This window comes from Melospiza melodia, chromosome 25 (assembly GCF_035770615.1).
Source record: "Melospiza melodia melodia isolate bMelMel2 chromosome 25, bMelMel2.pri, whole genome shotgun sequence".
Lineage (NCBI taxonomy): Eukaryota > Metazoa > Chordata > Aves > Passeriformes > Passerellidae > Melospiza > Melospiza melodia.
Window position 1 is genome coordinate 11,047,530 of NC_086218.1, and position 12,554 is coordinate 11,060,083.

General features: G+C 43.9%; 1 protein-coding gene across 1 annotated transcript; it reads left to right on the top strand.

Moving 5' to 3' along the window:
• The first annotated feature begins 119 nt into the window (after positions 1-119).
• On the top strand, positions 120-10,932 carry LOC134429228 (DNA-directed RNA polymerase III subunit RPC3-like). Its single transcript, XM_063176349.1, has 15 exons — positions 120-199; positions 351-551; positions 1,380-1,635; positions 3,047-3,226; positions 3,741-3,829; positions 4,241-4,345; positions 4,670-4,762; positions 5,779-5,859; positions 6,246-6,297; positions 6,737-6,797; positions 6,885-7,035; positions 7,997-8,098; positions 9,311-9,360; positions 9,445-9,594; positions 10,726-10,932. Exons 2-15 carry the CDS (start codon positions 405-407, stop codon positions 10,805-10,807), a joined length of 1,599 nt encoding a protein of 532 aa, XP_063032419.1. The 5' UTR covers positions 120-199; positions 351-404; the 3' UTR covers positions 10,808-10,932.
• Positions 10,933-12,554: the final 1,622 nt, after the last annotated feature.

Below are 12,554 nucleotides of genomic sequence, written 5' to 3' on the forward strand. Positions count from 1 at the left end.
CGCCCAGCCTGCAAAGCGCGGCCGAGCGGGATAGAGCGGCCCCACAAGGGCGGGAAGCGGAAGGGCGCCCCCTGGTGGGAGCCGCCCATTGGGAGCCGGGCAATGCCGGGTGGCGGCAGCGGAAGTGACGTAGCAGGAAGCGGAGCAGGACGGCGCCGTTGTCATGGCGGCGGTGATGGCGGCCTAGGCCGGTCTGGTGGTGAGAGCGGGGGGACACCGGGACGCCGGGACGGGGAAATCCCGTCTGGGGGGACACGGGACCGCGGGGACAGCGCTGATCCTCCCTCGGGAGGGGATCTGCAGCAGGGTCAGCCTCTGTCCCGTCTCTCTCCATCCATCCATCCATCCAGCTGTTCGTTCTTCCCTTCCTCCCGTTCCGTTCCCGCGATTCCGGAGCCGCCGCGATGACCCAGGCCGAGCTCCGGCTCTGCTCCCTCCTGCTGCGGGAGCATTTCGGGGAAATCGTGGAAAAAGTCGGGAATTCCCTGCTCCGGACGGGCCCGCGGCCGCTGCGACTGCTGGTGGGGGACACGGGGCTGCTCCCGGATCAGGTACGGGCTGCGAGGGAGGAGGGAATTTTAATATTAAAATTATCTCATGTTGTTTAAAATTAACAGGAAATTATTGGAAGGTAATATGATTATTTAATTAATTTGAAATCAATATGGTTTTATTCCCATTAAAAGGCACGGGGTTATTCCCATGAAAAAGGATGGGTTTATTCCCATTAAAAGGGGATGGATTATTCCCATTATTCCCATCAACAGGTACAGGATAACTCCCACTAAAAGGGACCAGTTTATTCCCATTAAAAGGGGAATAATGGGAATTACCTCATGGGGTTATTCCCATTTTAAGGGACAGGGTAGTTCTCATTAAAAGGGATGGGGTTATTCCCATGAAAAAGGATGGGTTTATTCCCATTCAAAGGGCTGGGTTATTCCCATTATTCCCATTAACAGGCACGGGGTAATTCCCATTTAAAAGGGATGGGTTTATTCTCATTATTCCCGTTAAAAGGGACAGGTTTATTCCCATTAAAAGGGACGGGGTTATTCCCACTAAAAGCAATGGGGTAATTCCCATTATTCCCTTCAAAAGGGACAGGATAATTCCCATTACTTCCATTAAAAGGGATGGGGTTATTCCCATTATTCCCATTATTCCCATTAACAGGCACGGAGTTATTCCTGCTAAAAGGGACCAGTTTATTCCGCCCAGGGTAATTCCCATTAAAAGGGATGGGTTTATTCCCATTATTCCCATTAACAGGCACGAGGTAATTCCCATTATTCCCATTAACAAAGTCCCCACTAATTCCCACCAAGAGGGCCCAGTTAAATTTATTATTTTATCGTTTTTGCTAATTATTCCCGCAGGTGAAGAAGGCGCTGTGCGTGCTGCTGCAGCACCAGCTGGCGCGCTTCGAGGCGCAGCCGCGGGGCTGGGTGGAGTACGAGGCGCGGCGCGAGCGCGTCCTGCGCCTCCTGCGCTACCCCCGCTACATCTACACGGCCAAGGCGCTCTACGGGGACCCCGGGGAGCTGCTGGTGGAGGAGCTGCTGCTGCACGGGCACCTGCCCATGAGCGCCGCCGTGGCCAGGGTGGCCGATCGCCTCACCGAGACCATGGAAGGTGGGGGAGAAACTCAAAAAAACGGGATCTGGGAGTGGTGAATGGGACCAGAGGTACTGTAGGGTAGCCGATCGCCTCACCAAGACCATGGAAGGTGGGAAGGAGGCACCTTCATCCCAAAGAAATGGGATCTGGGAGTGCTGAATGGGGTCAGAACCACTGTAGGGAGCTACTGCTGCATGGGCACCTGCCCATGAGCGCCGCCGTGGCCAGGGTGGCCGATCGCCTCACCGAGACCATGGAAGGTGGGGGAGAAACTCAAAAAATGGGGTCTGGGAAAGGGGAACGGGATCAGAGATACGGTGGGGTGGCTGATCACCTCACTGAGACCATGGAAGGTGGGGGAGAAACTCAAAACAATGGGGTCTGGGAGTGGTGAATGGGATCAGAGATACTGTAGGGTGGCTGATCACCTCACTGAGACCATGGAAGGTGGGAGAGAAACTCAAAAGATGGGGTCTGGGAAAGGGGAACGGGATCAGAGATACTGTAGGGTGGCTGATCACCTCACTGAGACCATGGAAGGTGGGAGAGAAACTCAGGAAAATGGGGTCTGGGAAAGGGGAATGGGATCAGAGATACTGTAGGGTGGCTGATGGCCTCACTGAGACCATGGAAGGTGGGGGAGAAACTCAAAAAAACGGGATCTGGGAGTGGTGAATGGGACCAGAGGTACTGTAGGGTGGCTGATCACCTCACCGAGACCATGGAAGGTGGGAAGGAGGCACCTTCATCCCAAAGAAATGGGATCTGGGAGTGCTGAATGGGGTCAGAACCACTGTAGGGAGCTACTGCTGCATGGGCACCTGCCCATGAGCGCCGCCGTGGCCAGGGTGGCCGATCGCCTCACCGAGACCATGGAAGGTGGGGGAGAAACTCAAAAAATGGGGTCTGGGAAAGGGGAACGGGATCAGAGATACGGTGGGGTGGCTGATCACCTCACTGAGACCATGGAAGGTGGGAGAGAAACTCAAAACAATGGGATCTGGGAGAGGGGAATGGTCAGTGGGATCAGAGATACTGTAGGGTGGCCGATGGCCTCACCGAGACCATGGAAGGTGGGAGAGAAACTCAGGAAAATGGGGTCTGGGAGAGGGGAATGGTCAGTGGGATCAGAGATACGGTAGGGTGGCCGATCGCCTCACCGAGACCATGGAAGGTAGGAGAGAAACTCAGGAAAATGGTGTCCCTGTGTTCTCCTGAGCCTCAGGAACATCCAGGATCTGCTCTTGGACAGGTCATGGAGACCATGGATGGTGGGAAGCTCCTCAAAACCCAGGGCTTTATCTGGGTTTGTGAATGTGCCCAAAGGCTCTGGGGGTGCTCGTGGCAGTGAGGACACCCCGACCACGTTCTCCAAAGCCTCAGGACCATCCCACACCCACCCCCCCGTGTCTCTCCTCCCACCCAGACGGGAAAACCATGGACTACACGGAGGTGTCCAACACCTTTGTGCGCCTGGCAGACACCCACTTCATCCAGAGGTGCCCCACGGCCCCAGAAGTGCCCCCAAATGGCAAAGTGCCACCAGCCCCTGCCCTGAGCATCGCTGACAAGGACATGTACACGGTGCCCCGCCTCAGCCTCGTCGGTGAGACCCCAAAACCCCAATTCTGGGCTGGGAAATTGGGGATTTTTTGGGTATTGACTGCTAGGATGAAGTAGAAGTTGTTGATTTATGTTATGTATAAATGAAATTTTAAGTTTTAAAAATAGTTTCTAATTAATAATTTAAATTTAAAAAATTATTCTTAAATTATTTTTAAATTATAATTTAAATTTTAAAAATTATTTTTTAAATTATAATTAAATTTTTAAAATGTATTCTTATTTAGAATCTATAATTTAATTAAAAATATTTTTTAATTATTTAAAAATAATAAATAAATTTTAAAATTATTTTAAATTATTTAAAAGTTATTACTTAAATTTAAAAATTATTTTATAATTTTATATTTTATATATATAATTATATATTATTTATAAACTTAAATATTTACAAATTATTATTTAATTTAAAAATAAAATTATTTTAAATTTATTATTTAAATTTAAAAAATTTAATACTATTTATATATATTTAATATAATTTTTGGGGTTGACAGGGAAAGGGAAGAGGAGACGCTCGTGTGACGAGGAAGAGGAGGGAGAGCACAAAGCCAAAAGGCAGAAGCAGGAGGGAGGAAGCTCAGAGGTACTGGCAATGCTGAGATCCATATTCCCAAAACATCTTCTGAGGAAACCAGGAATTTTGGTTTTTCTGGCTCTTTTTCATCATAATTTTTTGTGGTTCCTTTCTCTCATTTTTATGGCTCCTTTTCACCATTTTTCCCATTAAAAGGGATGGAGTTATTCCCATTAAAAGGAATGGGTTTAGTCCCAGTATTCCCATTAATTGGGATGGGGTAATTCCCATTTTTGTGGCTTTTTCCTCATTTTCCTGGCTGCCATCCCTCAGTTTTGTGGCTGCTGTTCCTTAGCTTCCTGCCCCATTTCCCTCTCCTTTCCTGCCCCATTTCCCTCTCTTTCCCCCCAATTTTCCTGCCCCATTTCCCTCTCTTTTCCTGCCCATTTCCCCTCATTTTTTGTCCTTTTTCTCCCCCAGGCTCCCCCAGATGATGGCATTTACTGGCAGGTCAACCTGGAGCGTTTCCATCAGCATTTCCGTGACCAGGCTCTGGTCAGTGCCGTGGCCAGCCGGATGGACCAGGTCTGTGCCTGCCCCTGGGGCTGTTCCAGATCTAATTCCAGCTTTTCCTGCTCCAATTCCAGCTTTTCCCGCTCCAATTCCTGTTTTTCTCACTCTAATTGCTGCTTTTCCCACTTCTTTTCCCACTCCCCTCCCTAATTCCCATTTTCCCAGCACAGACCAGCAGCAAGGTGGTGAGGAATTTCCCCCTCTAATTCCCCCTTTTCCCCCTGTAATTCCCATTTTCACAGCACAAATCAGCAGTGAGGTGGTAAGGAATTTCCCACTCTAATTCCAGTTTTTCCCATTCCTTTTCCCCCTGTAATTCCCCTTTTCCCAGCACAGACCAGCAGCGAGGTGGTGAGGACCATGCTGCGCATGAGCGAGGTCACCACGGCCTCGGGGGCCTCCCACACTCAGCCCCTCTCCTCCAATGAGGTGGGTCCTGGAAAAAGCTCTGGAACCCGAAATTCTGAGAATTTCAGGTTTTTCTGGGTTGAAAGGGACGTTGGTTTGCTCTTCAGAACAGTATTAATGTAGTTATTAATATAAATATATGTATAATATACCATATAATATAATATAATATAATATAATATAATATAATATAATATAATATAATATAATATAATATAATATAATATAATATAATATAATATAATATGTAATATATTATATATATATCAATTATATGTAATATATGCTTATATGTTATATATAAGCATTATATATAATTATATAAATAATATATAAGTGTATATAATATATGCATCATATATGCTTATATATTATATATATAATTATATATATTATGCTTTTATATATAATATATATGGTGTTTATATATAAAATAATATACAAAGAGATATGGTAAATAATTATTATATATATTGTATCTTATATAATTTTCTCTATATTATATAATATATATTCTATTTTATATATGTTTTTTGCTTTACTAAACAATAAATAATACAAAAATATATTATTTATAACATACTAATATATTAAATACATTGGTAGTAGTATTAGTAGTAATAGTACTATTATATAATTATATAGTATACAATACTATATAATAAGATATTAATATCTTATTATATACTATATAATTTCAGATATTATATTATTCTATTCTATTTTATGATTTTCTATTATATTCTGTTCTATATCTTTTAATGTGTTATATATTATAATATATAATAACATGTATATTTATATAGACATATAAAGATATATATAATTCTAATATATTTATTATATATATTGCATATTTTATAAAATCTCTGCATATTTTATACCATATAATATATAATGTATAAAATGTAATAAACATCTTTAATCTCTACACATTTAACCCAAATCCTAACCAAAACATGAAAAAATAGATAAAATGCAATTTTAACCCTTGGAATCCCTTGACATTCCCTGTTTTTTTTTCTGATATTTTTTAGATTTTCAGGTCTCTCCCAGCTGGGTACAACATTGGGAAGCAGGTGCTGGACCAGTACCTGGCACTGCTGGCTGATGATCCGGTGAGCCTGGGCCTTTAATTCCATTTTTCCTCCCTTGTTCCTCTGCCTGAGGCTAAAACATGTTTTACTGAGAGTTTAAGGAAAGTTTTTAACAGATACTTAAAGATTTTTAAAGTTATTGAACAGATATCAAAGATGTTGAAATTATTTATCAGGTATTAAATAAAATTCTGCATTCTATTTTACTGACACTGAAGGTATTTAACAGATGCTGAAGTTATTTCAGAATACTTGAGTTATTGAACTTATATAAAGTTATAAGTTATAATTTTAAGTTAAAGTTATAAAGTTAAAAGTTGTAATTATAAGTTAAAGATATTTTTTCCCTGAAATCTTTCCCTTCCTATTCTAAATTTGAAGTAAAATTCCATATTTTGTCCCTGCAGTTGGAGTTTGTGGGGAAGTCGGGGGACAGTGGAGGGGGCACCTACACTGTCAGTATCCTTTGGGGTGATTTTGGGGAATTTTGGGCAGATTTGGGGTGATATTGGGGATTTTTGCGCGATTTTCAGGGAATTTTGGGGCTATTTTGTGGAGAATTTGGAGGATTTTGGGGGGATTTCAGGATGATTTGGAAGGAATTTTGAGGCAGGGATTTTGGGCAGATTTGGGGTGACTTAGGGTAATTTTTTGGTGATTTTGGGGGGATTTTTGTGCAATTCTCTTTGACCTCAACCCCTCCAGACCTGCACAAGGCCCTGGTGTCCCTGGCCATGTCAGATTTGGGCAGCTTTGAGGGATTTTTGGGGTGACTTGGGGTGATTTTCAGGGGATTTTGGGAGTGATTTTTAGGGGATTCTGGGAGTGATTTTGGGCAGATTTTAGGTGACTTTTGGGGGGATTTTTGCACAATTCTCCTTGACCCCAACCCCTCCAGACCTGCACAAGGCCCTGGTGTCCCTGGCCACGGCCACGCTGGAGTCCATCGTGGAGGAGAGGTGACCAAGGGGACCTGGAGCCCCCTCCTGAGCTTCCCCCCAGCCCCTTCCCCACATCCCTCCCTCACTCCCACCCCTCCTGGGCAGGTTTGGCTCTCGCTGTGCCCGGATTTTCCGGCTGCTCCTGCGCAAGAAGCACCTGGAGCAGAAGCAGGTGGAGGATTTTGCCATGATCCCAGCCAAGGAAGCCAAGGACATGCTCTACAGGTTGCTCTCAGAGAACCTGGTGGCCTTGCAGGTGAGGGATTTGCCCAGGTGTGACAGCTGGACAGGTTTTGGGCACTTCTGAGTGATCCCACCTGGAATTTGGGCACATTTGGGGAGGAGAATCCTAAGGGGAGAGATCACAGGGACACCCCTGGGAAAGGGGATTTGCTTCCATTTGGTTTCCACCATCTCTCTGCCCTTCCACAGGAGATGATTTCCAGCTCTGGGATCCCAGAGATTTGCCCAGGTGTGACATCTGGCCAGGTTTTGGGCACTTCTGGGCATTTCTGAGTGATCCCACCTGGAATTTGGGCCCTGTTTGCTGAGAATTTGAGGTTTTCTGTGCTGCCAGGCACTGACTCCCAGTAGAACACTGCCTGTGACCTGAGGCTGTGGAGAAATCTCCCAAAATTGAATGATAGAACTGGGATTGTGGGTGTGGAGTTTGAATAGAAGTGTGGAATATCGCAGGGTGGAAAATTTAGAGTTTGGGGTTTTAAAATATAGAAAAAAATACAAAACAAGATGGGGATTTTAGGGTGGAGGCTGGTCCTTCTTCTTCACTTCTCCACCTTCTCCTCCTTCTTCTTTTTCTCCTTCCCCTCCTTCTTCTCCTCCATGGGTTTGGGTGGTCTTGTGTAATTGCATTAAAAAGTCCCCATTGCAGGCCATGGGTGGTTGGTTATTGGGTTAAAAGTAAAAACAATTTAGGTGTAATTTCTTAATTGGGCAGTTTACCCTTTAAAGGCCTTGCAGAGAGAGATAGATCTCCATTTTTGGTTTGTTAAAGTGCTGTAGAACTCAGGGTTTGTGAGACTGAACAGAGACAAAAATTAATGAATTATCTGAGTCCATCTCACACATTTAATCCCAACCCTGGCAAAGAGAAGCGAAGGCTCCACAGGGAATCCTGAGGGGGAGGGAACACAGGGACACCTCCAGGGAAGGAGATGCTTCCAGTTTGTCCCCACCACCCCTCTGCCCTTGCACAGGAGATTCCCAAGACCCCAGACCACGCTCCGTCCCGCACCTTCTACCTGTACACGGTGAACGTGATGGCTGCTGCTCGCATGCTGCTCCACAGGTGCTACAAGGTGAATCCCAGACACCACAGGTCCTGCTCCTGGTCTGTCCAACACCACAGGTCCTGCTCCTGGTCTGTCCAACACCACAGGTCCTGCTCCTGGTCTGTCCAAGATCACAGGTCCTGGTCTGTCCCTGCAGGAATTGCCAGGGAATCCAGGCCCTGATGCAGGGAACCGTCCCAGAGGTGCCGTGTCCAGGTGTCACAGCCCCTCCCTTGTGGTGCCACAGGGGTGGCAGCAGCTCCATCCTCTGTGTGCGCCCTGTTGGGTTTTTGGGAGCGTAGGGCCCCTTGGGAAATAATTTCTATATATTTTCTATATTATATATTATATAGTTTTTAATATATTATATATTATATATTATATATTATATATTATATATTATATGCTATATATTATATATTATATATTAATTATATATGTTCTTGGTTCTCCCAAATAATATATAATATAAAAATATATTGTTTATAATATATTAACATATATTAATATATATTATTAGTACACCTAAGCTGGGGGCTCACCTGGTTCTTTCTGGAGCTCCTTCCTGCTCCAAGGTCCAAGTGTCACATACCCCTCCTTCCTGGTGCCACACGGGTGGCAGTGACTGTCCCCATGTCCCCCATTGGTGGCAGTGACTGTCCCCGTTTCCCCCATTGGTGGCAGTGACTGTCCCTGTTGTGACAATGACTGTCCCATGTCCCCCATTGCTGTCAGTGACTGTCCCCGTGTCCCCCATTGGTGTCAGTGACCATCCCTGTGTCCCCCATTGGTGGCAGTGACTGTCCCCGTGGTGACAATGACTGTCCCCATGTCCCCCATTGGTGTCAGTGACCATCCCTGTGTCCCCCATTGGTGGCAGTGACTGTCCCCGTGGTGACAATGACTGTCCCCATGTCCCCCATTGCTGTCAGTGACTGTCCCTGTGTCCCCCATTGGTGTCAGTGGCTGTCCCCGTGGTGACAATGACTGTCCCCATGTCCCCCATAGGTGACAATGACTGTCCCCATATCCCCCATTGCTGTCAGTGACCATCCCTGTGTCCCCCATTGGTGGCAGTGACTGTCCCCGTGGTGACAATGACTGTCCCCATGTCCCCCATTGGTGACAATGACCATCCCTGTGTCCCCCATTGGTGACAATGGCCGTCCCCATGTCCCCCATGGTGTTCCCCAGTGCTCCCCTCACGCCACGCTGCCTTCTCCCCCGTTCCTCCCGCAGAGCGTGGCCAACCTGATGGAGCGGCGGCAGCACGAGATGCGCGAGAACAAGTGAGCTCCGTCGGGGGCGTTGGGCTGGCACGGCGGGCACGGCCGCCACCGCCACCTGCCCGTGGTGTCCCTGTCCCCCGGCAGGAGGCTCCTGGAGAAGTCCCAGCGGGTGGAGGCCATCCTGGCCTCCATGCAGGCCACGGGGGCGGAGGCGGCGCAGCTGCACGAGGTGGAGGAGATGATCACGGGCCCCGAGAGGCAGCAGCTGGAGAACCTCAAACGCAACGTCAACAAGTGAGGGGGAGCCGTGAGCACAGGGGGAGAGGGGGGTTTGGATCTGTGTTTCAGAAAGCTTGATCTGTTATTTTATCATATATTTTATATTTATTATATATATACTTATTAGTTTATTAAAGAATATCTATAATATAGTAATATTATAGCGATATAATTATATGAATATATAAATATAATAATATAAAATATAAGAAAATAAATATTATATTATTATTATAATATTTACAGTATATATAGATATATAAGTAATATAAAAATATAATTATTTAGATATATATAATATTTATATATTTATATATATGTAAATAAAGTATAGTAATTCTATAATAATAAAAATATTATTGTATTTATTTAATAAATATAACATGTTATAAATTATAATAAATAAGCATATATTAATATATAAAGATATAGCATATAATATTTAATTTATATTTATACATTATATATCAATAAGTATAATAATATAGTAGATTTCTATTATAATAATAAACTGTTATATTTATTTAATAAATATAATATACATTATAATTAATGGTATATATTTGTAAATAAATATATAAAATATATAATATATAATATATAATGAGGTATAACTAGAAATATAAAATATTTATAAAAATATATTTTTATATTAAGTAATATATAATATATAACATATATTATATAATATAATATATATTATATATTATATTAAAACTATACTAAAAGAACAGAAGAAAGGATTTCATCAGAAGGCTAGCTAAGAATAGAAAAAAAAAAATAAATTGAAAACAAAGGCTTATATAGATTTATATATCAGAGAGTCTGAGCCAGCTGACTGTGATTGGCCATTAATTAAAAACAACATGAGACCAATCCCAGATCCACCTGCAGCAGATAATTAATTATGGTTTACATTTTGTTCCTGAGGCTTCTCAGGAGAAAAAATCTTAAGGAAAGGATTAGATAAAAGAGAAAAACTCTTAAGGAAAGGATTAGATAAAAGAGAAAAAATCTTAAGGAAAGGATTAGATAAAAGAGAAAAACTCTTAAGGACAGGATTAGATAAAAGCTGGGATGGGAGCAGGCGTGGGGAGGGGACTGGGGACCCTGTGGGGACCCTGCCCATCCCTGTGTGTCCCCCAGGCTCGACGCCAGTGAGAACCAGGTGGATGAGACCATCTTTGTGCTGGAGTCCTTCATCGAGAGCACCATGAAGAGGCCGTGAGGGACAGAACAAGGACGAGGACAGGGACAACAAGAGGGACGAGGATGGCAGTGGGGACAGGGAGCAGGTGTCTCTGCCCGCAGTGCTTGTGCTGCTGAGGAGAATAAAGGAACGCTTGGTAATAATGCGCCTGTGTGTCAGGATCCTGAGGGCAGACTGCAGGAGGCACTGCCAAACCAGCCCGAGCTGGCACTGGTGCCAGTTTGGGCCTGGGAGGCATCCTGCAAAATGCAGAATTTCAGCAAGCATCATCCCACTCCAGCCCACAGGTCCCCAAACACCAACACCAGCCTTCTCCCAGGTCAACAAAACTCACCTGCCCAGGTTCCTGGTGCCAGTTTCCTGTAGTCCTCGTGGGCTAAGGCTGGTTCCAAGGAAAAAGCTGTGAAGGCACGTTGTGGTAGTTTTGTGTTCCCCTGGAGCTCTGGGATTTGTGGTTTAGAAACCCTAAACCTAACCCTAGGCAGGAAATGCAGCCTAGGACTAAGGCTGTCTGCAAGGAAAAATCTGAGTTCTGACCTGGTTTAGTCCGAGTCTGGCCTGGTTTAGTCTGGCCTGGCTGAGTTCTGGCCCTCCCCAGCCCAGCCAGGCTCAGCTGAGCATCTGCAGCCCCTGGGCTGTCACGGATGAGATGGACAAATGACACACACACATTTGTGCAAATACTCTAATAACACCTCTTTTATTATTAGAAATTGTTTAATACTCCTTAAAGGTGTTTAATCAAAACAGTGCATAGCATTCAGAGAGGAAGAGCTTGATTTCAAGAAGGCATAATTTCAGAAAGCAGGGGCTTATTGCATTTTACCCATCCAAAGAAATAATGTCAAGTAGTGCAATGTGAACTGTTTACAACCAATTATTAAGGCACTTAATGCTTCTCAGTAAGGCACACCTCAAATATCCCTTTTGTGTTAATACTGTCAACAGTTTCCATGCTAACAGCCTTGATTCTTCCTTGCTATGGTAAACTCATATTTTATCAATTTGGTCTTCTCCTGAGGTGTTTGGTCTGTAAACCAGGTGAGATGATAACTCTCCCACTGCTACCATCCTCCCTCCAGAGGGGGAAAAAGGACAAAATTCTGGTGTGTAGAGGAGCACCATGAAGACACTGAGGTCAGTGAAGAGGAATCCCAGATGGGAGGGGTGAGGAGATGCCTTTAATTTTAGGCTGAAATCCTAAGATAAAGAGAACCTTTGCTCTTGAACAGCTCATCCTTCACACAGTACCCCATAAACTGACATGGCCCATGAACACAGCTTGTGGAAAAGGGGGGGAAAGGAATGGAGAGAGCCACGAGAGAACCGTTTCCTTGTGGAGAAGTCACCATAACATTACCAAGAGGGACTTCTCTCCCTAAGTGAAATGAAGGAGGACAAATTTAAATCAATATATAAATAAAATATAAAAAAATAAATAATAGGATATAAAAAAAATAAATAAAATAATAGGATATAAAACCAATTAAAAATAATAGGATATAAAATCAATAAATAAAAATTTAATACTGTTTTTAAGTTTTGAGCCTGCTTTGCCATTCCCTAATCCTATGTCACAAGAAAAGGGTAATTACATTCCAGTGCGTGGTATTCACATTTTTTGAACAGAGACATAATTCTCTCTCCCAGAATTTTTCCTGAGGAAGGGAGTGAGAAAGCCCTGAGAGAGAAGAGAAAACAATTCTTGTCTCTACTTGCTGCTCTTGTTGTTTGGCACATATGGAATATATTATGGAGATTGTTT